Genomic DNA, 27,209 nt, shown 5'->3' with positions numbered 1-27,209 from the left:
TAAAGATTAAACGTTTATTAAAGCCACAAGTATTATTGTAAGTTATGGAGAACAATAGAACATGGTCTTTTTGGTGTCCATCGATCTAAAATTAAAATATTTGTTTTAATACATAATGTATAATTTATTAATAAATATATTATCGCAAAAACATAAACTTATACACATATATAATTCATTTCCAAATGTAATTATATAATTAAAACATATAATATCTATCTATTTTTTTCTATTTATTTTATATAAATATTTTATGTATAATTTATACATAAATATATAATTTATTTCTATAATATTAAATCATTTATTATTTTACAATTTTATAATTGTAAATATAAAAAATAAAAAATAATAAATAAATAAATATTTTGCATTTCCTGCATTGTATCAGCTCCGCTCTGATGTTTCCTCCTCTTGAGCCGTTTTCACCTCAGTCATTATAATCACTAAATAGGTTACACCTCGCACTACAAAGACCAATGCCAACTGATTACTGCAATACCGCCGCTGATTAACCCCCTAATCTAGTCAAAGAATCTCCTAAATCACAACCAATCAGTCCTGATTAGCTTTCCGCTAGCATACTGTTTGCTGTGCTGTTTTCATACGTAAGAGACGCTTTAACAGTATATGTTAATAAGGAATGAGCTGATGTTGGGTCTCAGAAGCAGCTGTTTTCCATGATAATGCATTCAAAGAGATCCAGGACCCTCCTCCACATGAAGCATATGAATTGAGTGAAAGTTTCAAAGAGAAAAGCAGAGATGAATGAAGCTCAGATGCTGGGCCCTAAACTAAAGTTTCAAAATGTTCTACACTTTTCAAACGGGTTTTTGTATTTTGAAATGTTACATGACATTATGTCACAAAACATGAAGGTAATGTTTTCACTATGACCCAGGTCTACAGTAATTTATTTCATTATTTCATTGACAAAATATTATATAAATTAAGGAGCTAATTCTTTATATATATCTAATACGTAATACTGTGCTTTTGCCTCTAAGGACTTGTAATTGGCACACACACACACACGCACACATATATATATTGAGACACTGTTTTCCAAATGAATGTTGTTCAGTGCTTTGACGCAATGTATTTTTTATAAAGCACTATATAAATAAAGGTGATTGATTGATTGATTGATATATATACACACACACACACACACATATACAGACAGACACACACACACTCACTGAGACAGACAGACACACACACAGAAAGACATACAGAAAGACACACACTCAGACAGACAGACAGACAAACACACACACACACACACACATACACACACTCACTGAGACAGACAGACACACACACACACACACACACACACACTGAGACAGACACACACACACACACGCACACACACACACACACACACACAGAAAGACATACAGAAAGACACACACTCAGACAGAGTACAGACACACACACACACACACACACACACACACGTATATATACATATATATATACACACATATACATATACAGACACACACACACACACACACACACTCACTCACTCAGACAGACATACACACACACACACACACACACACACACTCACTCATTCAATCAGACAGACAGACAGACATACATACACACACTCATTCACTGAGACAGACAGACACACACACACACACACACACACACACACACACACACACTCACTCACTGAGACAGACAGACACACACACACACACACAGAGAAAGACATACAGAAAGACACACACTCAGACAGACACACACACACACACTCAGACAGACACACACACACACACACACACACACACACACACACAAACACACACACACACACATATATATATATATATATATATATATATATATATATATATATATATATATATATATATACATATATATACACACACATATACATATACAGACAGACAGACAGACAGACATACACACACACACTCTCACTCACTCAGACAGACATACACACACACACACACACACACACACACTCACTCACTGAGACAGACAGACAGACAGACTCGTCCAGTTCCCTCTGATGCCAGACGTCTGTTCCTGGCAGGGATTGTGGCTCTCTGTTTATCCTTTGGTCTTGAGGCGCTCAAGGAGATGTCCTTTTACAACCACCTGACGAAATAGTCTTGTATAATTAGGTCACATGATGCCATCATATGCAAGTAACTTCTAGACTGCTCATTCATGTGCAAGAAGAGCACTGGACAAACCTATTACAGTATTTTTGGATTGCTAAACGACAGTGAGCACAACTGGAGTCACACGTGCAAAACTCTAACTACAGCAGCAGATCATGTGGACCAAACTCTAGTTCGTTTTTCATTGCTTGAACAGTTTTCAAAACTCCACACACTTATCCCACGACTTTAACCACAACCTGCACAACACTGTGGATTTACTTACAGCACTTTGTTCAAATGCTAACATACTACTGCTGTCAAAACTGTGAAGCACACATTCAAAAACAGAAGAGATTTCACACACTGCTGATTGCAATTTCAGGATTAGCCCTGAAAATTATTTGTTCGAATTACAGTATGTTCTTTTAAGTTTCTACCTTTTTTTTTCTCATTACTGTAATTCTGTAAACTACTACAGACTATTGAAGCAAACTGCTCATTTTCATTTACCTTAAAGAATTGTTATGTTCTAAAAATGTAAATAAATCACGTGAAGGAATGTCCATCTTTTCTTTGAAGAAAATATGACTTTGTATGAAGTCACTGAAATTGTTCAAACTGTAAAGATGAAAAGTGAGTATCTTGTGTACTGGTGTTTGTTGCGAGTGTTTTTCCTCTCAGTGTGTTCTGAGTGTGTGTGTGTGTTATGCACATCCTGATTTTGCCAAGTCCGATGTGTTCCTAGGTCAACATATTTTGTTGACCCTGGAACAACATTTTACTCCAAAAATATATTCTTAACCATATCCCTACACCTAAACCTAACCTTAACCATGAGTAATCCCTAAAATCAGAGGAAATGATAGATGAATGACACTGATGTACAAGCACCAAACACTGATTTTAAGCATAAACTTCACAAAATCTATAAACTGGTTCTTCAAATCTGATTGGTTAATCACAATGTTGTTCCAGGGTCAACAACAATGTTGTCCCAGGAACATGTCTCACTTGGTAAAATCAGGTTAGGCGTGTGTTATCTCACTGAGGGTTGTGTGTAGTGTTTGGCTGCACTGAGCCTGTTTTGAGCCGTGTGTTACTGTAAGAGTTGTGTTGCTTGGAATGAGTTTTGCAGATGATGTGAACTGTTTTGCTAGTGCACACTGTAGTTACAGTTTTAAAGTTGTGCCCACTGTCGTTAACCATGCAGAAATTCAAAGAAAACATCTACAGGTAACTTTGAACACACTATCAACTGAATAGAAACAGCCGAGCAATCATATAGCAATGCAAAACTGAAGCCAGACACACAAACCTAAAATCCTCTTGCACGTGGAGCGAGTGACAGACCGCTGGACGGTGTAATCCCGTGGCAGGAGGGGTCAGTGATGAGTCACCTGTCTGTAGGTGAGTGTGTGAGACAGGATTACACACACATGAACCAGCGGCACACAGAGAGACAGCGGAGCAAGCAGACCGCGTGTGGCTCGATGGAGGACTGAGATGCACCTTAATAAATGATACTCGCCTGATTCAATAAGACTGGATCTTAAGGACTTTAGGCATCCTGGATCTGTAAATGGACAGATCTGGGTACATTGGACATATCTGAGACTGTGAGGAGACACCAGAAGACCTAGAGGATGTTTTCATGTATGACGAGCGCCGCTTTACCACTAAAGACTGAGAAAAAGGCGAAAGGACAGGTTCTGTGTGAGTTTGAAAACACAGTTTAATATCCTGGAATGCAATATCCTTTTAGATGATTGCTCATATGATGCTCCTTCATCGCTCAGGAAACTTTAAGAAGATCTCAGGTGTCCTCTTTCGTAAGAATAACATTGCATGAAGACATGTATATAATATCTCATGTCCTTTGGACTAGAAAACATTTTTGAGTTCATGAGATTGAGTCCATCTCTGGACAAAGAGGACAATGAATGCTCAGAAGTTGCTTTTTCATAACTCAAGAAACTTCTAAGATGTTCTCCTGAGATTTCTTAGTAGAAATAACTTAAGACTTGTAAAAGACTTTTAAATGTATTGTGTATAGCATCATAGGGATATTTGGACTAGGAAGCGTCTGATGAGAAATGTTTGAGTTCATACTGAAATAGGCTTCACATAGATTATGAGCAATTATGAGATTAAATGGACACTTTTTCTGAAGTGCCTCTAGTTCTCTTGAGAAATAAACCCCTGTAATCTACTTACAAGACTCAGAAGATATCTAAAAAATATCTCAATATGAACTCAAACTCAAAAGACATGAAAGAGACAATTTAGATGCTTTGTAAATGTGAAATAGCATAACTCTGATTATTATTGGGACAAGGAAGCATTAAATGAGAAATATTCTATTTCACATTAGATCTCTTTAATATCTGGATTTTTTTCCACCTAGACGATGATTATGAGATCAAATGGGGACTTTTGCTTCATCTCAGGTGTTTCTTGTGAGGAAAAAGACCAGAGTAATCTCAGGAGAGATCTCAAATATATCATAAACTGTGCTCAGATCTTAATATGAACTCAAACGTTTCTTATATAGCTCTCCTAAGATCTGTATGACAGCTGTTGACTCACTTCTGTCTGTTTTTATTCCACACAAGGAATTTAATGAGAAGCATTAGAAGCAAAGTTTAGGTAAATGGAGCATAATTCAGAACTGGGAAATCGATGAAAAAAATGAAACACAAAGGGTCTGTGCACAGTGTGAGACACTGAGATCTTTTCCGAAACTCTAAAGAGAAGAAACCTTCATTTAACCTCTTTCATTTCTATGAGAAAAAAAAACTGAGATTTGAATGAGATCTGTTTTTTTCTACAGGGCAGGTGGCCCAACAAACAATGCCGTCTCACCACAAAGAGCTCGTGCCTCAGCCGGCCTGGATGGAGGTCGATAAAACCACGGAGGAGAAGACGAGGAGTCAAGCACTGGACAGAAAACCTGCAGCTGTGAGTCCAGAGGTCAGCGTGAAGCAGACGCCCTTCGCAAGAGCCGTCTATGACCTCGGCCACAAGGAGAAGCTGGTCAATGATCTCACCTTCGGCAAACGGATCGGCTTTTACGAGCTTCGAGGGGAAATCGGCAGCGGAAACTTCTCTCAGGTCAAACTAGGCATTCACGACCTGACCAATGGTGAGAGACACAGAGTGTTGCTGTATTCAATGCAGAACACCTCAACCTCCCTTCAGAGTTTCTGTTGTTGTGAATGGTAATTGAACATGTGTTCATCACGTCATAGACAAATCTGGGTTAATCCAGAAGATTATAGTTAATCTTCATCAGGATGTGTTCATTTCTATAACCCCCCTTGGAGACCCACCTTAATGTCCTGAGAACCCGCCCTGTCACCATGTGAATGTTACTTTTTCAGAAACAAAACAGAGTAGAAGGTAAAAGGGTGGTCAAATCATTTCATTTTTTATTATATATATTTTTATGCATTTATGCATGCATTTAGCAGACACTTTTTTTTTCCCAAAGCGACTTACATTGCATTCAGGCTAATCATTTTCTCCTAAACTTGTGTTTTCTGGGATTCAAACCCCCAACCTTGCACTTGCTAATGCAATGCTCTACCACTTGAGCTACAGGAACACTATTTAACAATAACAAAAAAATAAATAAACCTTCAGAAGTGCATTTTCAATTTATTCATTAAAAGAGAAATGAGTTAAAATTTTCCTAATTATATTATATATTTTAGTGGAGCTATTTTTAAATGATATCAAAATATTTTTTGATGAACATCACATGATAAATAAATACAATATTTTTTTATTATAATTAAATTTGGTATCGTTTCATTTTTATAAAAAATTAATTATTTTTTAACAATGATTGCAAGTTCTTATATTTTGTTTTCATTTTCCATTTGAGTTCAAATTTTATTGTGTGTCTTTGTCATTGTTTATATATAATTTTTGCTCATTTTAATTAAAAATATTAGTACACCACATTAAACTAAAATGAAATAAGAAATGCCTAAAACAAAAATAATTGTTACATTTTATTTCAAGTAACAATTTTATGTATTATTATTATTATTTTTTTTTAAATTAGTTATTGATAATAACCTTGGTTTGCTCACGATAGTCATAAAATCAAGAATGTATGAACCAGGCTTGACCACACACATGCAAACCAATCTGCCTCACCATAACTGACCCACGTGGCATTGGCAGTGCATTTACTCCCCCTGTTCTCTTTCACTCATCTCTCTCAGAAAGAGTAGCTGTAAAGATCCTGGATAAGCTGCGTCTGGACAAGCGCTCGCAGAAGCTGTTCTCTTCTGAGATACGCTGCATGGAGAGACTGTCCCACCCCAACATCGTGCGTCTGTATGAGGTGGTGGAGACGTTTCGCAGGCTTCACCTGGTGATGGAGTACGCGCCTGGAGGAGAGCTGTTCTCCAGGATCGCCACCAGAGGGCGCCTGTCTGATCTGGAGAGTAAACTGGTCTTCTCTCAGATACTGTCTGCTGTCAAACACATGGTGAGCACAGTGTAACACAATCTGTCTCGGAGTTTAACCTTCACTTTTTGTTTTCAAAAATAATTAAACATAATTTTCTTAACTACAGTAAATACAGACGCAGTGTGTTCTGGGGCTGCATGATTAATTGCAGTCAAACATAAATCACGATATGTCTAAGTGCAATTATTTATAACAAAATGTGACTATAGTTAAAATGTAAAAAACTAATATATTTAAGATTTTTTTACTCTAAAATATATAATCTGGTTTAATATTTTATATAATAAACATGTTCATACTTGTATATATATTTCTCTTTTTTTATATTTAATATTATATTTTTACAAATAATAATAATCATACTGCTAAAATACTAAAAGCAATAATATTTTGTTTCATTAATAGTTTTTAACATTTTAAATCAGATTTTACACCACTTAACATTTTTATGATCATTTAATTGCTACTAATTAATCTTCACCTTTAGCAGTCTGATAAAATAATGAGTCAAACGTGTTAAATATAACAGCTGATATGATTTGCTGTTCCTTCTACTGGAAATGGAAACTCAAATGTAGTGCATCATTCAAGTAATGCATGCATAGAAAATCCACATACTGCATGCATGCCAAAATGTTATGCAAATATCTATAAAGGTGTATGTTTTACCTTTAGCATGACAACAACATTATCCACCGGGACCTGAAGGCTGAAAATGTCTTCTACACCACCACATACTGCATCAAAGTGGGTGACTTTGGCTTCAGTGCTGAATGCAAACCCACCGACATCCTCACCACCTTCTGCGGCTCTCCGCCTTACGCCGCCCCTGAACTCTTTCGGGACGAGGGTTACATCGGACCTCTGGTGGACATCTGGGCTCTGGGCGTCCTGCTGTACTTCATGGTGACAGCGACGTTCCCCTTTAACGGCTCGAGCCTGAGACGACTGCGCTTCTGCATCCTCAGAGGTTCTTACGCGTTCCCTGCGTTCGTGCCGGACGCGTGTCAGCACGTGATTAAGGGCGCGCTGAGGCTGGTCCCTGCTGACCGTATATCCCTGGCACAGATCATGTCCAGCGCGTGGTTGAGGGGGATCGAGTATCCGCAGCCGTACACACCTGCTCCTCCATCACCTGCGCACCTGACCGACGCCTCACAGACGCTCTCCGCCGACGAGCGCGCGGTCAAACTCGCGCTCGAGGAGCTGGGGATCACCGAGATTCACCTCAGGAACAACAAGGTGTTGGATTGCCGGAGCCCTCTGACAGGGATCTACCGGATTCTTCTGCACCGGATCCAGAGGAGCAGATCCGTGGAGTCTGCGGGACACACGGCGCTCTGTCCCGGGAGGAGATGGTCTCACCCTACGACCGTCCACAGAAAACAAGCACAGTCCGCCGTCTGTGCCATCCTATAGACAACATACAGACATACAGAAAGACTGATGCATCTCTGTGCAATTCTTGGAAGGGTTTTTGAGCTATTGTTAAATTGCATGGCAAGCTTAATTAATTACATTTTAATAAGAGCAGACACACGGTTGATTTCGAATTTGACAAGCCTTATGCTTCAAATGTTAACTTTTTCAAGTGCTGTAAACCTTTTTTACTTGATAAAAAAATATATTGATAAATATTCCATAAATCGTATTACCTAGCATTTACGGAATATTTCAGCTGAAATTTTATTAACGATATGTAATCACTTGAAAAAGGGAACACAATATTTTTTTATTAATACAGTGCATATTACTATGTCAGCTAATGAGATTTTTTTATATATACATTTCTATTCATAAAAATAGTTGTTAAAATGTATAAAAATAGTTATTCAGGTTATGCATTAATTCTCCAGTTTGTTTTTATTAAAAGGTGCACATTAGAGCTCAGAAAATCGAAACAGCTTGATAATCGTTTAGGTTTTTTTTGGGATAAAAAAAAACAACAACATTCATTGGTTGCGTCAACACACTGCTAAAACACATTTATATATTTATATGCAAAACATTTATGCATCCGATGTCCAATCAATGTTGTTATTAACTAAAACGAGTACAAATATTTCCAGTAAAAAAAAGGAATAAATCTCATATATATATATATATATATATATATATATATATATATATATATATATATATATATATATATATATATATATATATATATATATATATATATACACACACACACACACACACACACACACTTTGGTAACTGACTGAAATAAAATTACATAAATAGAATTAATAAAACTAATTATTAAACGAAAATGATAATATAAAAATAAAACCTCATTCAAAACAAAACAATGACGTTTTTAGCCAAATGTCTCCCATTTCGTGTGACTCATGTCCATCTTTTAAAAGCTATTTTAATATGAGATATTACGCTGAAAATTATAATAACAATTCATTATGCATAATTGTGTAAATCCCTATAGTAAGTAGGCTACATGGTTAATTAATATTTCTCTGTAACAAGGACACCTTAAAATAAAGTGTAACTGGGAAATGTTTTGTGTTATTGTGTTATCCTTGACCAATGAGATCCTGAAACTCAATGCATGTGTAAAATACGCTATAATTTATACAAACCGAAAATTGTTTGTTGCAGCATCAGTTTAAAATTAAAATGAATGAAAATGGAACAGAAGTTTTATTTATTTATTTCCTTCGTTTATGACTTATTTTTGAGTAACATTTAGAATTTAACTGACAGAAGTAAAAAAACAAAAGGACTCACACAATTAACAATGTTTATCTTTTTTTCTAGCTAAATTTGAACATACAAATTAAGTGCAAGCAATAGATAATAAAAATAGAAATACAATTAAAAATACATTCAGTTGTATATCTATTTGTTTATTAGGAGCAAACTTAGGGATTTGCTGACTCTTGTAAGGCTGCTGCTGATTGAAAAAATATCGATTGTCTATTTTATTCTTCTGAGACTTCTTTGGCTGCTGGGCCCTCGGACGCTGAACACTTTTTTGTGATGCACCAGACCCATGCAAAGATGGCCTACGTCTGGATCTGTCACTGCGCACTTTCCTTATCAAAGACGACCCTCCTGACAGTCGGTCCACCCTCCACAGAAGGACTTGGACCCATTTTTCTCTGGGATCAGTGCAAAAATCACTTCCGTCTTCCAATGTGAAGCTGCAGAGATAGAACTGCATTAAAAACGTTCTACATGAAATGTGTAGGAAATGAGTTAGCTGATGAATGCATATACACAGGGGTGCACATAATACATTAAATATAACTATAAAAAAATAATTAATAATATTTATAATATTATTGCACTTTATTTATTTAGTTTAAAAAAAAAATGAAATAATAGTAAATAACCTAAATAATAGTGTGTGATAATATTATTAAAAATAAAAGGCAGTCCTAGTATTAAATACAAATACATTTGTTTTATATTAAACTTAAAAATAAAATGCTCATATTTACCAATACTTTCTCTCTTTTTTGCCTCTTTAAGAAGGATCGCTTTATGTATTCCCCAATTTTAAGTCGATTTGGATAAAAGTGTCTAAAAATAAATAAATAGAAGCGTTTTCATCATATTCAAACTTAAAATCAGCAGACTTTTATTTTGGCGGATTGCCGGCCAGTAAGTTTACGCACTTCCGGATTTAGCGCTGCCGGATGATTAAAGAGCGTAAGTGGATGAATGTCAGTTTTGCATTGTGCTTAAAAAACGACATGGCATAGCCCAGAATTATGCTTTCAGGTTGAAAATAAAACTTATATAGTACAGTTTGTGATCTAAAATGGCAATTGTGCATTAACAGTTGTCAAACAGTTGTACGCAAATGCGCTGTAAGAACATATTTATATTACGCATTTTTTTATTTTGGTCGCGCATGCGGACCTGCGGACCACTTATGTGCACCCCTGCATACACAAAATTATATATACAAAGGAAGTTTTAAACAAAACAAAGATTATTGGCGTACGTTTTAAATGAAAATATTTGTAGTATTTCAAAATGTTACATTGTTTCAGTGTGTTACTCTTTTATTACTTTGGAATTATTTAACTTTAATAGCACTTTTAGTGCAAACTGTTTCTTGAACCTGTGTAGCAGATACTTTAAAGTCTTTATATACACATAACAAAAAAAAAAACAATTAATCAGATTATTTAGCGTGGACTTTTTGACCCCACTGTAACGAGTAACCATCCACATGTTTCTGTAAACATTTAAGCAATAAATAATGACATAATTTATGATAGAGATATAGTTAGATACAGTTATATGCATGAAAACCTACACCTCTACACACAGACAGATGTTGCTTACACAACAGCGGGGATGTTGCAGCGTCCATCCAGCTCTTGTTTCCTGTAGCTGGTCACTCTGTTCTTCATGGACATTTGAACTTTCTTAATGTATTGCAGACAGCAGGTCTCATCTAAGAGACACACGACAAAAACAACAAAGATATTAGTGTTGACATGCGACAGAACTGCTTGTATGGTTCATATGGATTACATTTCTGCAAACTGTCACATGTGGGTTTTACCTTGTGCCAGTGTGAGGTACAGGACGCTCAGGAGGAGGATGGAGAAGATGCTGAACCGCATGATTTCCCAGTGTCTGCACAGCAAAATAAGAGAACATCAAAAACGGTTTTACCATATACGCTTATAATGTAGTGCTTCTATAAACCTTATCATATGACAGTCTTGTCTCTTAAGGAATAAAGCACAACTTTGCATGTATTTATAATGAGCCCAAGCAACATCCTTCTAGGAAGTGATGTGACTTTATGACAAACATGTGTCATTGTTTGTTTATTGTTCATTGTTTAAGCATTTATTGCTTTGGCTTACCATCATAAGACTAACTATCTGATTTTACCCCTCGTGATCCAAGAGAGTTTTCTAGCCATTTATCTATGCAAAACAATATATTTAAAATAAAATGTCTAAAAAGCAATTATAAAGTTGTTGTTTAAAATAATAATAAAAAACAGCTCATTAACAGCATTTTCATTCTGCTTTATGTGAAGACAAGGCAAGTAACAGTGCAACTGTCAATGTTTTCATTTTTTGTCAGTCCCCAAAAAGACAGATATATAGAATATAGAATATAAATATACTTCAGTTAATAAATTCTGTAAAGTTAAAAGTTACTAAAGACAATATTTGAATCTTTGATCTTATAAGCAACTACTGACCCAGTTTTAAAACAATGAAACTGGATCAGATTGGAAGTATATTGAACTTTCAAAACCCCAAATGACTGGAAACGATGCCATAAATATAAAAAAGTAAGTTTGAGTGTATAATGATTACCAGGAAGTTTTTAAAGTTCATTGCAGAGACTTGTAAACAGTCAACATATAAGGTTGTACTTCCTTCTGTAATTAATTTCTAAATTTCTGGCAATGTCTTTCAAATATTATGTATATATATATATATATATATATATATATATATATATATATATATATATATATATATATATATATATATATATATATATATATATGCATATTTTATTTATATACTATAAATAATGCACAAATCCATATATAAATCTTGTGTTCCATATTTTACCAAATTATTATTATTATTTTTAATATTATCTTCTTTAGTCTTATTTTAAGTGTTTTTTTTTCTTGTTTTGTGTTCAGTGTACAGAATGATTCGAACACCGAATCATTATTCGAAGCCGGTACAATAGAATCGGATCTTCTAAAAGCATCGTTTCTCTCATCGCTTAACCGAAGCCCAGGTAAACACTCACAAAAGCCGAGCATTTTCGTGCAAACAGCAATACTTTAATAATTTCTGACTGATGTTTTTCCACTGATGAGCAGCAGAGGGCGCCACAGACTGTTATATGTCAATGCAGTGAAGTAGAGCTAATATAACGTGTATTGCATCTGCAACAATTTCTGTATGTTTTAAACATTGGGCAGGGCATTTTAATGATAACTTTTTAATCTCATGGTCTGATTTGATCCATTAAAGTACTTTTTCTAAAAAAATATTAACACATAACATTTATTGTATAGTTTAATGACATCAAAGGCCTTGTATTCAATACCAAGACACTTGAGGTGTTTATTAAAATTGAATGCGGATATATTCAGTGATCAGTTTGGTACTATTTATATAAAACTATGAAAGGGTGATGTTTTAAGATATGTATAAACATAAATCATAAGACAAAGAGCAGAGACAAAATGTTCATTTAATGTTAATTCAGTTAGTTCTCATCAAAATGTATACATAGGTCAAAAAGCATCCTTTTGTTGAAAGAATGCAAAACGCAACCTAGAAAGTGATTTCTATAGTAGCATAGTTAGCAAAAACTGACATCAGTTACTCATTCTTTAACTCATTTTACAAGAATTGCACCTGAATGACCCGTCAGACACAATTTATGGGTTTTAATAGTTCATTTGTTGACAAAACAGCTGCAGTGTGATTGCTGTCATCAACACGAAACACCGTGGTAAAGCAGTTCATGTCATCCTATCAAGACTTTCACACCCGCATTTGATTAAACATAATACAGCTGAACTCTGTGCCAAAATCTTTTCATTTTGATTCACTGTGATTTGATGAAAAATACAAGGCACTGAGAAGTATGCAAACATGTGAGTCACGCTCGTCCCTGTACTGTTTGATCAGCGGAGCCCTGCAGTGATACCGTACCCAAACACATTCAGATCTGATCTGCAGCTTGATATTTATACAACTTATTGAGCAACTAAAGATCCAGACGTGCAGATCTTTCACAGAACCAGCATATGCTTTGTCTTGTGTTTAAACATGACAAAAGCTCTGTGTAATGTCAGTATCAGCAAGTTTGAAAAATAAAATATTTGTATTCAGCAAGGATGCATCAAATTTATTGAAAGGGATAATAAAGGCTTTTATAATGTTACAAAAGATTTAAACACTGTTCAATATGTGACACCGAAGACTTTGAAAATTCAGCTTTGATCACAGCAATAAATTATTATACAGTATATTCACATCGAAATGAGAACAAAGTAAGGTGATTGCATGCTATATGGTGCATGCTGCAACCTGCTTCATGAACCTGGTGATGCTGTCAAATGTGTTAAAAAATGTAATATTGTGCATGGAGTCAATTATAATATATCTGCTTCAAAATTGGTTATTAAATTATGACATGCAAACCGGCATAAAATTAAAAGATTTTCCTATCAGAGGATTATACATCTTGTCTTAATCTTAACCAACAATTCCCCCCCAAAAACTGCTTTTATCATGTTTTAGCACAGCACATTTTTGGCAGTGAGATTGTAACCATGTCTTGGAGTTTCCCGGGTACTTTGTTTTCTAACAGCAAATATTTTTAACGTGTTAAAATGCTACATTTATATGTGTTAAAATGTCTAGATGATTCATTTCGATTAATCAAAAGTCTGTGCATCTTACTTTTTTATTAATTTTTTTGTAATAATTTTATTCTTTCTGTTTGCTGATGGAATTCTCATTTCATGTAAAACGAAAGTCCAGTGCTACTTCCCGATAACAAAGCACAATCATATCAGAAAATACATCAACTGAAGCAATATATTTCAAAAATGTATTAATGACTCTACAGTAAGTGGCCAAGTTCATGCATCATAAGCAACGGTATCATCAACTATCAATGGCAAGGTCAGAGGTATGGAGTCAAATTAATATCACATATATGTGCACAATTATAAAGTTTTGCAAAAGAAAAAAAAGTTTTGCAAAAGAAAAAAAGTCTTGAGCAAAAAAAAAAAAAAAAGTCTCGCAAACAAAAATAAAGATCGCAAGATAAAAATAAAGTCTTGAGCAAAAAAAAAAAATTTTGCAAACAGAAATAAAGAATTGCAAAAAATAAATGACAGTTGTAAAAGAAGCTAATGAACTGTGATTCTATTTTATCTCTGCAACACATATTTTTCATGCTCACTCCTACTAATTCATTTGCAAAGCTCCATTTATTTTGCGTTTCAGTCAAGCGTGAGCTCGCGATACCGTTTTCCCTTTGCGCTTCACTTTTCTGTGCGTTTCACTTCATGGCACTGTTTTGACGTGGGGGTGGAGTCAAGAAACTGGGGCGTGTTCAGCGGGCCTGGACACGCCCCCACCCCCGCGAAGCTACGTCATTATCTGGAGACGTAGATTCGCAACAGGTTCGAAAGTCAACATGGCAGAGCGCAGGCCCGCGGGTGGATTCCAGGTATGTAAAGTTGATTGTTTCCTTTTATTTCACTGTCATTAAAATGTGTGCTGTTTTGTAAACTACATGTGATTATTATTAACATCGTTTGCCAAAGTTTAAGAAGTTAGAGATCATTTACTCGCGCACGTGAATGTGTTGTAAAAAGTTAGCATCTGCTAGTTAGTACGGTTTTATACTGTTAATGGATTGTCATTTACTTTAATTGATTACGATATTCTTATACTACAATGTACGTAAAATGTTATATTGTATCTCTTCAAGCAGACTGTAAATGGATAAAAAAAAGTAAACTGATTTCAAATGCATACCTTTTTTCATAATTAGCGTTTAGACAGCTGTCAAGTTTATGCCCACTGTTAATGTACGATGATTTTGGTAATCTAATATAATTATTTTGCCATTAAACGTTTAGCAGAGAGAGAACCAAGATGTTACTGCAGCAGCACAAAATTTAATTAACATTCTGACCCAAAGCCTGGGTCAGATACAGCCAGGTCAGGGTCAGCAGCAGCCTTCTCCTGCTTTTAATCAACCAGCTCAGGGTCAGCAGCAGCAACAGCCTTCACCTGCTGTTTGTTCATCAAGAATAGATCAAGATATGACCAGGTTATCAGCACCCTCACCTAATGATTAAACTGTTCTATCTGTCTTTCTTTTGCACTCTTAACATTAATTAACACTCTTATTGTATTATAGAGCATTTCCTGGAATGTTTAAGAAGAAGAAGAAAACTGCAAACACACCAATACAATCTAAAGCAACAGCATGGAAGCCATTTACAATTAATATTTGTCTTTTAAACAAAATCACTGAAACCTCACCCTCTCCTTCCGATGAACTGGAGTTACTCCAGGCAGGACTGGGAAAACGTACCATCACAGTTTCGTCGAACATGAACCATTCTGAAGTAAGTACAGTCTTTAGTACTATTGCAAATCATTTGTACAACTTTGTGGCCATGTCGATGTAAGGTCACCCAACCCCAACAAGTTGTTAAACAGTCGAGTAAAGCTCAGTGCCTGCTTTCTTAATTGCTTACGGAAAGTCGAGCATATCTGGGGAAAAGTGAAAAGAAAAGTAAAATGCAGCATTTCCATAGATGAGCTGTTCCATTGATATGCAGTTACTAACCTCTTTTTGTGATCACAACAAGCTGTATTTTTTTAATTACAGTCATTGACAAGCTAGCAGTAGTATTAATAGATGTTCTGTGAATATACAGTGCAAACCCTGATTTCCATTGTTTATGAGTGGCCCAGGGTTAAGAATTTGGGGTATGGAATGACTAATTGTCTGAAATAATCACAATTAATATTTCATAATCATATTTCATATGTATTTACATTACCATTACTGTGTGCTTTAAAATTTGTGCTCTTGTTTGCAAACCCTTGTTCTGTTTCATGTTTTCTGTAGTTATGCAAGCTACTTGAAGCTGAATTTCCCAAAATGAGATCACTCGCTGGAGGGTGGCTGCTATATAAGGCACCAGGTGGACTATATTAAATACCAGAGCAGACACAAGCATGTGAAGAGCTAAAACACAACTGTTTTAGTGCAAATTGTACAAGTCATATTTGAGTGGTCTTACACAGGGTTACAACTGCACATTCTCTTGGCATCCCAAAGCCTTCACATGTATACATACCCTCTTAGAAGTTATTCTTTTATAGTATTGCACAAGGAAGTGATAATACAATATGGGTTAAACTCGGGCACTGGTCATTACTGATAATTTTTTTTTTAGCTTCAACAGAAAAAAGCCTAATTATACTGTAGAGGCCCAATATGGTTTGATGTGTTGTAATCTATATTTGAATTGGCAGGTGGCAGTGGAAGGAGAAGACTTACTGTTGTCCCTCCAGACTCAGAGGGCTACACTGGCAGCCTTATCAAAATGGCAACAACCAGTGGAAAAACAGCACTCTACATGGTCCCTCTTCAAGATGAGTTGTGTCTTGATCCACTTCCATTCTCAGCAGAGGAGTTTGTCAAGATGCCAAAGGTGGAGTGTCGGACATGTCAAACAACCATGCCATTACCAGTTTTATACATGCATGTCAAGTCCTGTGGTGGCACACAATCAGCTGATGATAATGAGGTATGTTGTTTATTCCAGTGCTTCCCAAACCTGTCCTGGAGGCCCCCCTGCCCTGCACATTTTGTATGTCTCCCTAATCAAACACCCAATTTAGTTCTTGCAGTCTCTACTAAAAAGCTGATGAGTTGAATCAGGTGTGTTAGATAAGGGAGACATACAGAAGGTGCAGGGCAGCAGGGGGCCTCCAGGACAGGTTTGGGAACCACAGATTTAAACCAGGGGTCACCTAACTTGATCCTGGAGGGCCGTTGTCCTGCAGCGTTTAGCTCCAACTTGCCTCAACACACCTGCCTAGAAGTTTCAAGTATACCTTGTATGAGCTTGATTAGCTTGTTCAGGTTTGTTTATTCAAGGTTGGAGTTAAACTCTGCAGGACACCAACCCTCCTGGGGGCTGTTTCATAAAACAGGTTTATCAAATAGTCCAGTTTATTTGAGTTAGTCTGACTTATTTTGAACCAAATCAAGTGACAATGAGTCAGACTAACTGAAATAAACTGTCACAAATGATTAAATGTAAATGTAAACATGTCTTATTTGATAAACTTGTTTTATGAAACAGATTCCAAGTCCATGTCTGGTAAACAATAGCACACAAGTGTAACTGTCTACATTTCAATGAATTTTGATATTAGGCTGCACATATACCCAGTTTTGGTATTTCAGATTACTGGTGCTGATAATGATGATGATGATGAAGTAAAAATTGTTGCTGTGACAGCCAGTACTGAGACCACTGCCACCCCAAACCCTACTTTTAGCCCTACGCCCACCACTCCTCTGCAAACCTGTTCTCCTGCACCCACCACAAGTTATGAGGTGATATGAATATGAATTGTGAAATGTTGTGCTGTAAATTGAGATGTGCTTAAGTACCAGTGTAGTTGGTGTAATTATTTTTAAAATGGTTTGCTGATTTTCTGTGAAGGTGTAATATCCAGATGAAAATTAAGCTAAATTTTGCTTATACAATTGTAGAGTCCAAGTAACTTGCATTGATCTTGGGATGTGGATTACAGACATACTCATGCTCATATAAACATGTTTTTTCCCTTATGAATCTGTTCACTTGCCATGTCATATTTTATATAATTTGTCTTTTCTTGATGTTGTAGGAAGAAGGACAGTGTCCCATATGTTTAGAAATATTTACTCAAAGACAGTTGCTCATCCATGCAAGTATATGTGGCGATAGGTAATATTTTATGATTTTTAAAAATATTTCTTTGCCAACCATTTGATCTGAGGTTACTGAGTAAAAACAAGTTTAGTGTAGTGAGAACTAGAATATAACCTTTGGTGAAATTCTTAGTGTATTACAGTCATTTGATGGGAGTAGTCCAACATCTGGCTCACCTGAACACCACAACCAAAGCCCAGACATCCAGTGGTAGAGTATTTTTAATCAGTACAGGTAAACACACTTAAGAATTTACTATTTGACTAATCTGTTTTTCTTTTCACAGTCCAGATGATGTACTGAAGTTGTTGGCAAGTAGGGTGGATAACAGCAAAGATTTCAAGATCTGTGTGTCTCGCACAGACTTCTTTCAAAGAGCAATGGTACAGTGGCAGCGGCAAAAGAAGGGGACCCCTGGCAACACTTTGCGTGTAACATTTTTGGGGGAAGCAGGTGTTGATTCAGGTGCCATTAGAAAGGAATTTCTTACAGGCAAGTCAGTTTCTCTATTATTAATTTAGTATTCATGAAATGGTTTTAAAAATTAGAAATTGCATAATTTTTTTGGGACTAGATATGGACTTGTAAGGATTTTCACTGTTCTTGCTGTAACCCTAATCCGTTTATTTTACATTATTCTTGTCATATAACTTAACTAAAAAACACAAGCTGTTAATAGCTTGTATTTATTTTTACTTCATTTATAGGTTCCCAAAAAATGATTGTGCGTATTAAAGCTATACAATACACAATCATCAAAAACATTAAACCCACCTGCCTGTGTTGGTCCATCTGTTTTACCAAAACATCAGCAACCCACATCCCAGAATTGCTTTCTTCTCACCATTGGCTACACTCAATTGTAAGGGTAAGATGTGGGCATGGAGGTGGCCTTTAGGGATAGAGTATAAGAAAACTGGGAATCTATAAAAATTGTGTGATGAGGAAGATAGTGTGACTGGGCTGTGAGGTTGCACCACTGTAACACTTCACATTATGGAAGTGAGAACTGGAGGAGGAGAACAAGGAAACCACCTGAAAATAAACAAACTTTAACAAATGTCAAAATTAAACAACAACAACAAAGTGTTTTTCCTCAGTGGTTGTACAAATTCAAGATTGTAACAAACTAAGCAATGACCATTCAAGAATCAGCATCGCACTGTTTTCCGTTTGTGGTTACTTAGTGTCTGTTTGTGCTCCATTATAAATCCATTATGGGAACATTGCTCACTTAGAAATTAGATTGGATCTAAATTGTATTGAAATGAATAAAATGCTTTTTTCTTAACATGTAGTTCCTACAAAATGTGTACATGCATTTATAGATTTGATTGGTGAGATTGAGAAACGCCTCTTTGAGCATCAAGGACACCAGAGTGGAAAGAGCCCCATCTACTCCTTAAGTGATCTGGAAAAGGGATATTTCAGGTTAGCAATTTATTTTATTTTAGTTATACTACCTGTTGTGTTTACATGTTATTTATGTTTTAACAGGCTTGATCTTTCTGTATGTTTGTGCTTTCTCTTTCAGGACTGCAGGAGAAGTTTTTACAGTTAGCCTTGCTCAGGGTGGACCAGCCCCCCGTTTCTTGAGACAGTGGTGCTTTGATTATCTCTCAGCAGGAGATCTGGATGAAGCGAATCTCACTAAAGATGATGTGGATGATGCTGAACTTTTTGAATTGATTCAAAAGGTAGTAAAAAAAAATACTTATAAATTTATTACTTAGCCTGCACAACACCCATTTGTATTTAAATATATTTGTATGTATATGTATAAATATAAAAATATAAATATAAATGAATGAATGAATGAATTTCATCATATCAGGTGGAAGAAGAGACTGATCTTTCTGCTTGGACCAATGATATCATTAGTTGTGGTTATACTGGTCTGATTAAACCAGACAACAAAGAGGCTATAATAAGGTAAGAAAAAAAAATGTATCAGACCACACATGGGCTTATGTCAGCAAACAGGGCACAACAACCTTACATTAACACTTGCAGGCTCTTTTAATTGTGGGTACATATATTGCAACACACTTAAAATACATTGTTTCTACAGATATAACAACAAATGTGATTGAATAGTTACATTTTTTCCTTAGGTTTTAATTCAGTAATATAATCTGCAATGCTTGATGGGTTTGTAGTTTACTCTAAAACTGTTAAGTACACAGTACTGTGTAATGTCATGATTGTTGGTGCCTGATGTGGTGTTTTCAGTATTTCTAGAATGCTGATCTCAATGGATTTATGATGATAGATAACAGTGGAGCCGAAAAAAACTACATTTTGTGGGTGATGAGTGTATATCATAACAGGCTTTCTTAAAAATGTATGTGTATTTCAGATCTATTGTACTGCATGCAACCCTGCGTTTGATCCCTTTGCTGAAGCAACTCAGAAAAGGTCTTCAAGTGTACAATTTTGTGGACATCCTGCAAGACCATTGTGGATTGTGTCAACATTTCTTCGTCCCCACTGCAGTTGACGATGACAATGAGGTATCATTCATAGTAATTTTATCCATTTTTCGAGATTTATTCTTATTGAATATGGACACTTTTTTTTTTCTTTTTTTGAACATAAAAATTGAGATATAAAATACAAGTCATAAGAATTTTTAGCAATTGTTTTCTCAGTGCCTGAAAATGCATATTTGTTGTTATCCTGCAGGCTGATGCTGATTTTATAATGCAGAAGATTCTGCCTAAGCTATCAGAGAAGGGAACAATGCGAGAAGCACGTGAAATGGCTATTGTCAATTTCCTTCAGGATTTCCTTCAGGAAATTGAAAGTGCTGGTATGACATTAACTTCAAGTTTCTAATGTAGTGTAGATGCTTTAAGAAAAGACAAATGTTGTCTAAAAATTAATATTGCATTACAGTGAGCATCTGTCATACAAACTTTTTACGCTGCCGCTTGGTTTTTTGTGATTTAACGGAAAATGTTTATGGTGAGCTATATTGTAGAATCACTTTTGGTTAAGATGACATTCTCTTTTGCTTGCAGATGATATCCCTGACGGAGACACCCTGCCCTTAACTGTCCCCCGTGTAATGCAATGGCTTACTGGCCAGGGACACAAGCCACTTCTCATGTCAGAGCGTCAAGAATTCAAAATTGCTTTGCATTTTGATCATGATTGTCATCAGAGGATGCCTGCACACCGAATCTGCTACCCAGTTGTAAGTGCCTGTGCCAGAAAAATTACTTTTCCTGTAGCACACATGGACAACTACAGTTCATTCAAGGAAGTCATGCTTCAGGCTATCAACTCTGATTTTGGATTTAACAGAGTGTAAATTTGAGAGTAGCATAAAATGCTGTATTAAATGTAGTTGCATTGCTCCATGTTCAGGGCATAGAATACTGCTATATGGTATTACATGTTCTTATTGTAATTCTAACACCAGAAAATAACAGGCAAAGTGTTTTTTGTTAATCAAATTTCATTTGTTTACTTTTTATTCTGATTCCATAGAAAATACATGCTCTGTATATACAGTGATTTTAGAATCTTGCAATTAATAGTTAAATATTACTGTTAATACTTTTGTTTACTGTAGGAAGAAAACCTTCAAAACAATATTTTTAGTTTATCAAAAGTTTCATTTTGTACTATATCTAGTTTTGTTCTGAATATGTTGGGAATACATTGTAAACATTTCACTCATTTAAGAATGAAGGATCACAAAATGTAATGCTGCTAAATATTTGTCCCTGCCAAAGTTTTGAGATTGTGAGGCTGGGTCAACAACAGCTTGCAGCTGGGCATTCAGTTCCTCAGTTAATGTGTAATCTACTGGAGGAACTACAATTCCTATAGATGGCTGGTCAGGGATTCTGGTCATGTCCCAGTCAGAGTCTTCATCTTGAGAATTCTGTGAAAAATAAAAAGTTACAGTTTATGGACAATGTATTTTTATTGCTGTAATACATTAGGTTAAAAAGTAAATGCATGTTCTGGCAGTCAAATTATAGTCAATACCTCAGATTCTGGAGGATCTGGGACTGGGTTTTGAATCAGCCCGATTTCCCACATTTGGTTGGGGCTTCGATTGCCCTCTGTGCGGAGAGGATGGTTATTCCATCCACAAGTAAAGGAATCAAGGCTGGCCTGGAGGCGCGGCAGAAACACATAATGGCAACAAAACATGTGGAGGCTGTTGGATGGATCTAGTAACCCTTCCTCCTCGAGAGTGTGTAAAACATCATAGAAGATGTTGGTTACAGCCATCCATATGTCGCGCCAAAGGCGTTCAATACTGAGAAATACAGACAAAACAGTGTGTAATCATTTGATTAACAGCACCTCATTGCATAAAAGTTGAGTACACAGTTATCCTTACAAATAGATTGTTCATATGTTTAGCTCGGGGTATGAATATTTAATTAATCTTGATGCTTACCGCTGGTTATGCACACTTTTTCCTGACATGAAACTTCCCCTTCCGCAGCCTCGCACAGAAAACATGCATCTAGCGATCTCCACATTTTCTACTCCTTGGTCTCCTCGAACTCTAAATGCAGAAGTAATTAAAAAGAGCAAAGCTGTTTTAGAAAAGAACAGTCTAAAAGTAAAATCAATGCCCCTTTAATGTATGGCATGTTTATATGCTTTTAAACTTTTTTTCAGAAATATATCGAAATATGGTGAAAATTCACCCTCATAAATGTTCTATTTGTCTGTCTGGATTTTTTTTCCCCTTTTTACTATTTTTACACAAGATGGACAAAAAAATTATATCTTTGTAATAAAGTGTTTCACAAACCTCCTCTCCCACCAGACACACCTGATTCAACTCATTAATAGAGACTGCAATACCTGAATTGGGTGTGTCTGATGGGGGAATCATCCCAGATTGTGCAGTGGGAGGAGGGAGGTCCGTAGGACAGGTTTGAAAAGCACTGATCTATTCAAACAAAAAATGCTGGAAAGTACAAACTGTTTTACCTTAACGGAAATCCATTTCTCTCCACTGACTGATGGAAAAATCCAAAGGCAGTTGATGCTTTGTTATCTGTAGCAGCTCCAAGGTACATGATCTGAGGTAAATGATCAAATGTTATATTTATGTCAGGGCTGCAGAAATCAGTTCCTGGTGGGTCACAGCCCTGCAGAGTTTATTTCCAACCCTGCTCCAACACAGTTTAAAATAAGCTAAAATTACTTGATTACAGTTTAAGCTAAATTCTGCAGGGCTGTGGCCTTCCAGGAACTGAGTTCTGCACCCTTGATTTATGTATTACATCAATTTATGTATTACATCAATTTAATTATATATATTAATTATATATATATATATATATATATATATATATATATACACACACACCTTCCTGGAGTACCCATCAATGGCACCAAATATCACAAGCCCATATCTGGAAAAATATTATATGTTTATATATATATATATATATATATATATATATATATATATATATATATATATATATATATATACACACATACATACATATTTATATACATGTTTATATACACACATATATGTGTGTGTGTGTATTAATGGATAAATGTAGGACAGAATATGATTTGACCTTATGAGCTTGTGATTGGTGTCTATGTGAACAAGATGGAGTGGGCCCTGGACGGAATAAGTTCTTCTGATGACACATCTCAGCTGCGTCATTCTTGAAAGTATTCCAGCAGAGTCCACTCTATGCATGGAATCCCACACCCTTGTCCATGGCAAACGGTGACCCAGAGCTTGCAACCGTCCTTTCATCATTCTGTGGCCAAGATGTGGACTTTCAGCCTTTACTGAGCTGACAAGGTTGTCAAGTTCCTCATCTGTTATCGTTGTGTATGTATCTCTTATAGAAATACCATACTCATTGAGACGGCGATTAATAGTACTGGTTGACACACCAAGAAGCTGAGCAATGCAGGGAATAGACAGCTGCATGCTCACAAGATTCTGGAGATATTCTCTAGAAATAAGAAACTTTGGAGGTCCCTTCATTCCATATTGCACTTCTAGGGCAGTTATGGGTGCACAGTTGTTTTCAATTTGCCTCTCCACTGTATTTTTTAAGTTGGATAGTTCATTAAGTACTTCATGTGGGAAAGTAATTTGATTAAGAATGGATGTGATGAAAATAAGTTCATGACTGCAAATAAATTGCCAGTAATCCAAGTCAAGTGGCTGCCGACTCAATGCATACTGCAGTTTGGAGAGGAGTCTCTCCATCACCATACGCCCCAATTCAACCCTGGTGTCATCATTTTGCCCACTGACCTACAAAACAACAACTCAATTAGTTATTTAGTGTTTTGTATACATTTCATAAGACTTTGCATGATATTTTTTGAGTACACATAGAATATGAAAAAGACTAGCTAAAGTCAGCGGTACTCAAATTCAGAGGCCAAGCAGGCCACATTTAAACTAAAATGCGAAGGGCCACAGATTACAATTTGCATCATCAGACTTCAAAACAATATTTGTAGATTCACTGATTTAGAAATAGTTACTTATCTAAGTATCAAACAGTATATTGAATAAACTCAAAATGCTAAAACTAAAAACGTTCTTGAGCAAATGTAGTTCACAAATTTCTTCAGAATTAAGTATTATTTTTCAGATTTATATTAACTATATTGTATCAATATTTTATTTTTAAAATAGATATCACTATTCTTCCACCATAATTCTGAAAAAAGACAACTAAACAAAACATGTAATTTACTGAAGTTTTTTTTTTTTTTTTTTTTTAAATGCTGCAGTCCATTTATAGAATACAATATTCAACGAATTGGTTAAAAAAATTAAACAAATGATTGATAACCTCATGACTTGCTCATAAAGACTTTACTTTTTTTTTTTCATTCCTGAATCAATCAATGTTTTTTGATCGAATCTCCGTTTAAGTCACTTGTCTCCACCTGTTGGCATAATTTATTGGGCGATCTGGCTATTTATTTAAATATCCAACAATATAAGGTTTAGCTGTTTTCTTTAAGATATCTCTGGTATTTTCTAAACAATAAAGTATATATATAATCCAGTGCTAATGGACATAGCCTTTATTACCGTATAGAATATATTATCTGCCTCGTTATGGGACAAAAACCGCACATCAGATCACAAAATTAAGTTATTTCAAACACTCGACTGATAGTAATCGCATGTAGTTTACAAAACAGCACACATTGTAATGACAGTGAAATAAAAGGAAACAATCAACTTTACATACCTGGAATCCACCCGCGGGCCTGCACTCTGCCATGTTGACTTTCGAACCTGTTGCGAATCTACGTCTCCAGATAATGACGTAGCTTCGCGGGGGGTGGGGGCGTGTCCAGGCCCGCTGAACACGCCCCAGTTTCTTGACTCCACCCCCACGTCAAAACAGTGCCATGAAGTGAAACGCACAGAAAAGTGAAGCGCAAAGGGAAAACGGTATCGCGAGCTCACGCTTGACTGAAACGCAAAATAAATGGAGCTTTGCAAATGAATTAGTAGGAGTGAGCATGAAAAATATGTGTTGCAGAGATAAAATAGAATCACAGTTCATTAGCTTCTTTTACAACTGTCATTTATTTTTTGCAATTCTTTATTTCTGTTTGCAAAATTTTTTTTTTTTTGCTCAAGACTTTATTTTTATCTTGCGATCTTTATTTTTGTTTGCGAGACTTTTTTTTTTTTTTTTGCTCAAGACTTTTTTTCTTTTGCAAAACTTTTTTTTCCTTTGCAAAACTTTTTTTTCTTTTGCAAAACTTTATAATTGTGCACATATATGTGATATTAATTTGACTCCATACAGAGGTTTGATTCCCATTGGAAGTGCATGAACTGATTAAATTTATGCCTTAAATGCAATGACATTTATGCATTTCCACAGCAGCTTACATGCATTTTATCAGTTCGTGCATACCTTGGGAATCGAACCTATGACCTTGCACCTGATTGAGCTACAAAAATGCATGTTAAAGCTTCAATAAGATGTTTAGAAAGTACCGTACTTGGATTTTTTCCTCCAAAATGTTTACTCAGCTTCAGAGACTACTTCTACTCCTCATAGCTGACATGAGGTAAAGTGTGCTTGTGAATTCCTGCATGTTAAAGCTGAGCTCCAACATGTTTGGGATTCAGTCGCCTTAAATAAAACTTCTTTGAAGAGGAATCTAATTCCTCTAAGCTATGCAAGCGTTCTCGAAGAGCAACAATAACAGTCTTGGATTAAATACACAATGGGAAAGTATGGATATGCATGGTTCCTTATAGGCAAAATGAGCCATGCATGTTGTTTTTACATTTGTGGCCTCAATATATAACCTGACCCACATATTTGGATGCTGTTTGCTTTCCTAATATTTTTGCACTAGTAGCTCTGAAAGGATGAGCTCATTGTGCACCTGAATTTGTTTTTATGCATTAATCCCTGGAGATAATATTCACCTGAGGCCCGATCACCTGTAGGGTTGGGCAGGATGGCCTACTTTAGAAGAACTACAGTAGTACAGTAGTACTACAAATGCCACCCTCAAAGAAAGCCTTGCCACCCCTTCTGCCGACCCAGTCGGCAGCAACGAATTAAAGGTTATGGCCAATTTGAAGATTTACGAGCGCAAATCTTTTGTGATTCCTGAACCCGCTCCAAACTCCCGAACTGATTCAAATGATTTGCGATCCCCAAACTGACTCAAATGATTCGCGAACCCGCTTTGAACTCCCGAACTGACTCAAATGATTCGCGAACCCGCTTTGAACTCCCGAACTGATTCAAATGATCCGCGAAGCCGCTCCGAACTCTCGAACTGATTCAAATGATTCGCGAACCCGCTTTGAACTCCCGAACTGACTCAAATGATTCGCGAACCCGCTTTGAACTCCCGAACTGACTCAAATGATTCGCGAACCCGCTCCGAACTCTCGAACTGATTCAAATGATCCGCGAAGCCGCTCCGAACTCTCGAACTGACTCAAATGATTCGCGAACCCGCTCCGAACTTTCGAATTGATTCAAATGATCCGCGAAGCCGCTCCGAACTCTCGAACTGATTCAAATGATTCGCGAACCCGCTTTGAACTCCCGAACT

General features: G+C 36.0%; 4 protein-coding genes across 4 annotated transcripts; 2 read left to right on the top strand and 2 right to left on the bottom strand.

Annotated features, from left to right (window-relative positions):
• The first annotated feature begins 3,681 nt into the window (after nt 1-3,681).
• Nucleotides 3,682-8,488, top strand: LOC113078695 (serine/threonine-protein kinase NIM1-like). The gene is made up of 4 exons (XM_026251030.1): nt 3,682-3,860; nt 4,978-5,289; nt 6,380-6,648; nt 7,306-8,488. The coding sequence occupies exons 1-4, from the start codon at nt 3,791-3,793 to the stop codon at nt 8,047-8,049; spliced, it is 1,395 nt and encodes a 464-aa protein (XP_026106815.1). The 5' UTR covers nt 3,682-3,790; the 3' UTR covers nt 8,050-8,488.
• A 733-nt stretch (nt 8,489-9,221) lies between these two features.
• Nucleotides 9,222-11,500, bottom strand: LOC113078694 (C-C motif chemokine 21-like). The gene is made up of 4 exons (XM_026251029.1): nt 11,318-11,500; nt 11,172-11,245; nt 10,949-11,060; nt 9,222-9,792 (listed from the first exon to the last, which is right to left on the bottom strand). Exons 1-4 carry the CDS (start codon nt 11,365-11,367, stop codon nt 9,426-9,428), a joined length of 603 nt encoding a protein of 200 aa, XP_026106814.1. The 5' UTR covers nt 11,368-11,500; the 3' UTR covers nt 9,222-9,425.
• A 3,297-nt stretch (nt 11,501-14,797) lies between these two features.
• LOC113078690 (uncharacterized) lies at nt 14,798-22,057 on the top strand. Its single transcript, XM_026251024.1, has 15 exons — nt 14,798-14,848; nt 15,264-15,457; nt 15,548-15,758; nt 16,268-16,343; nt 16,678-16,952; nt 17,618-17,770; nt 18,067-18,146; nt 18,264-18,341; nt 18,418-18,623; nt 19,460-19,562; nt 19,666-19,828; nt 19,966-20,063; nt 20,491-20,644; nt 20,817-20,943; nt 21,155-22,057. The coding sequence occupies exons 1-15, from the start codon at nt 14,816-14,818 to the stop codon at nt 21,445-21,447; spliced, it is 2,244 nt and encodes a 747-aa protein (XP_026106809.1). The 5' UTR covers nt 14,798-14,815; the 3' UTR covers nt 21,448-22,057.
• On the bottom strand, nt 21,746-25,790 carry LOC113078691 (uncharacterized). Its single transcript, XM_026251025.1, has 7 exons — nt 25,364-25,790; nt 23,705-24,405; nt 23,482-23,527; nt 23,100-23,191; nt 22,555-22,665; nt 22,134-22,410; nt 21,746-22,026 (listed from the first exon to the last, which is right to left on the bottom strand). The coding sequence occupies exons 1-7, from the start codon at nt 25,394-25,396 to the stop codon at nt 21,820-21,822; spliced, it is 1,467 nt and encodes a 488-aa protein (XP_026106810.1). The 5' UTR covers nt 25,397-25,790; the 3' UTR covers nt 21,746-21,819.
• Between the last annotated feature and the right edge of the window lie 1,419 nt (nt 25,791-27,209).

Source organism: Carassius auratus, unplaced genomic scaffold, assembly GCF_003368295.1.
Source record: "Carassius auratus strain Wakin unplaced genomic scaffold, ASM336829v1 scaf_tig00026425, whole genome shotgun sequence".
Lineage (NCBI taxonomy): Eukaryota > Metazoa > Chordata > Actinopteri > Cypriniformes > Cyprinidae > Carassius > Carassius auratus.
Note: the sequence above shows the minus strand (reverse complement) of the source record. Positions and strands in the feature narration are given on the sequence as shown.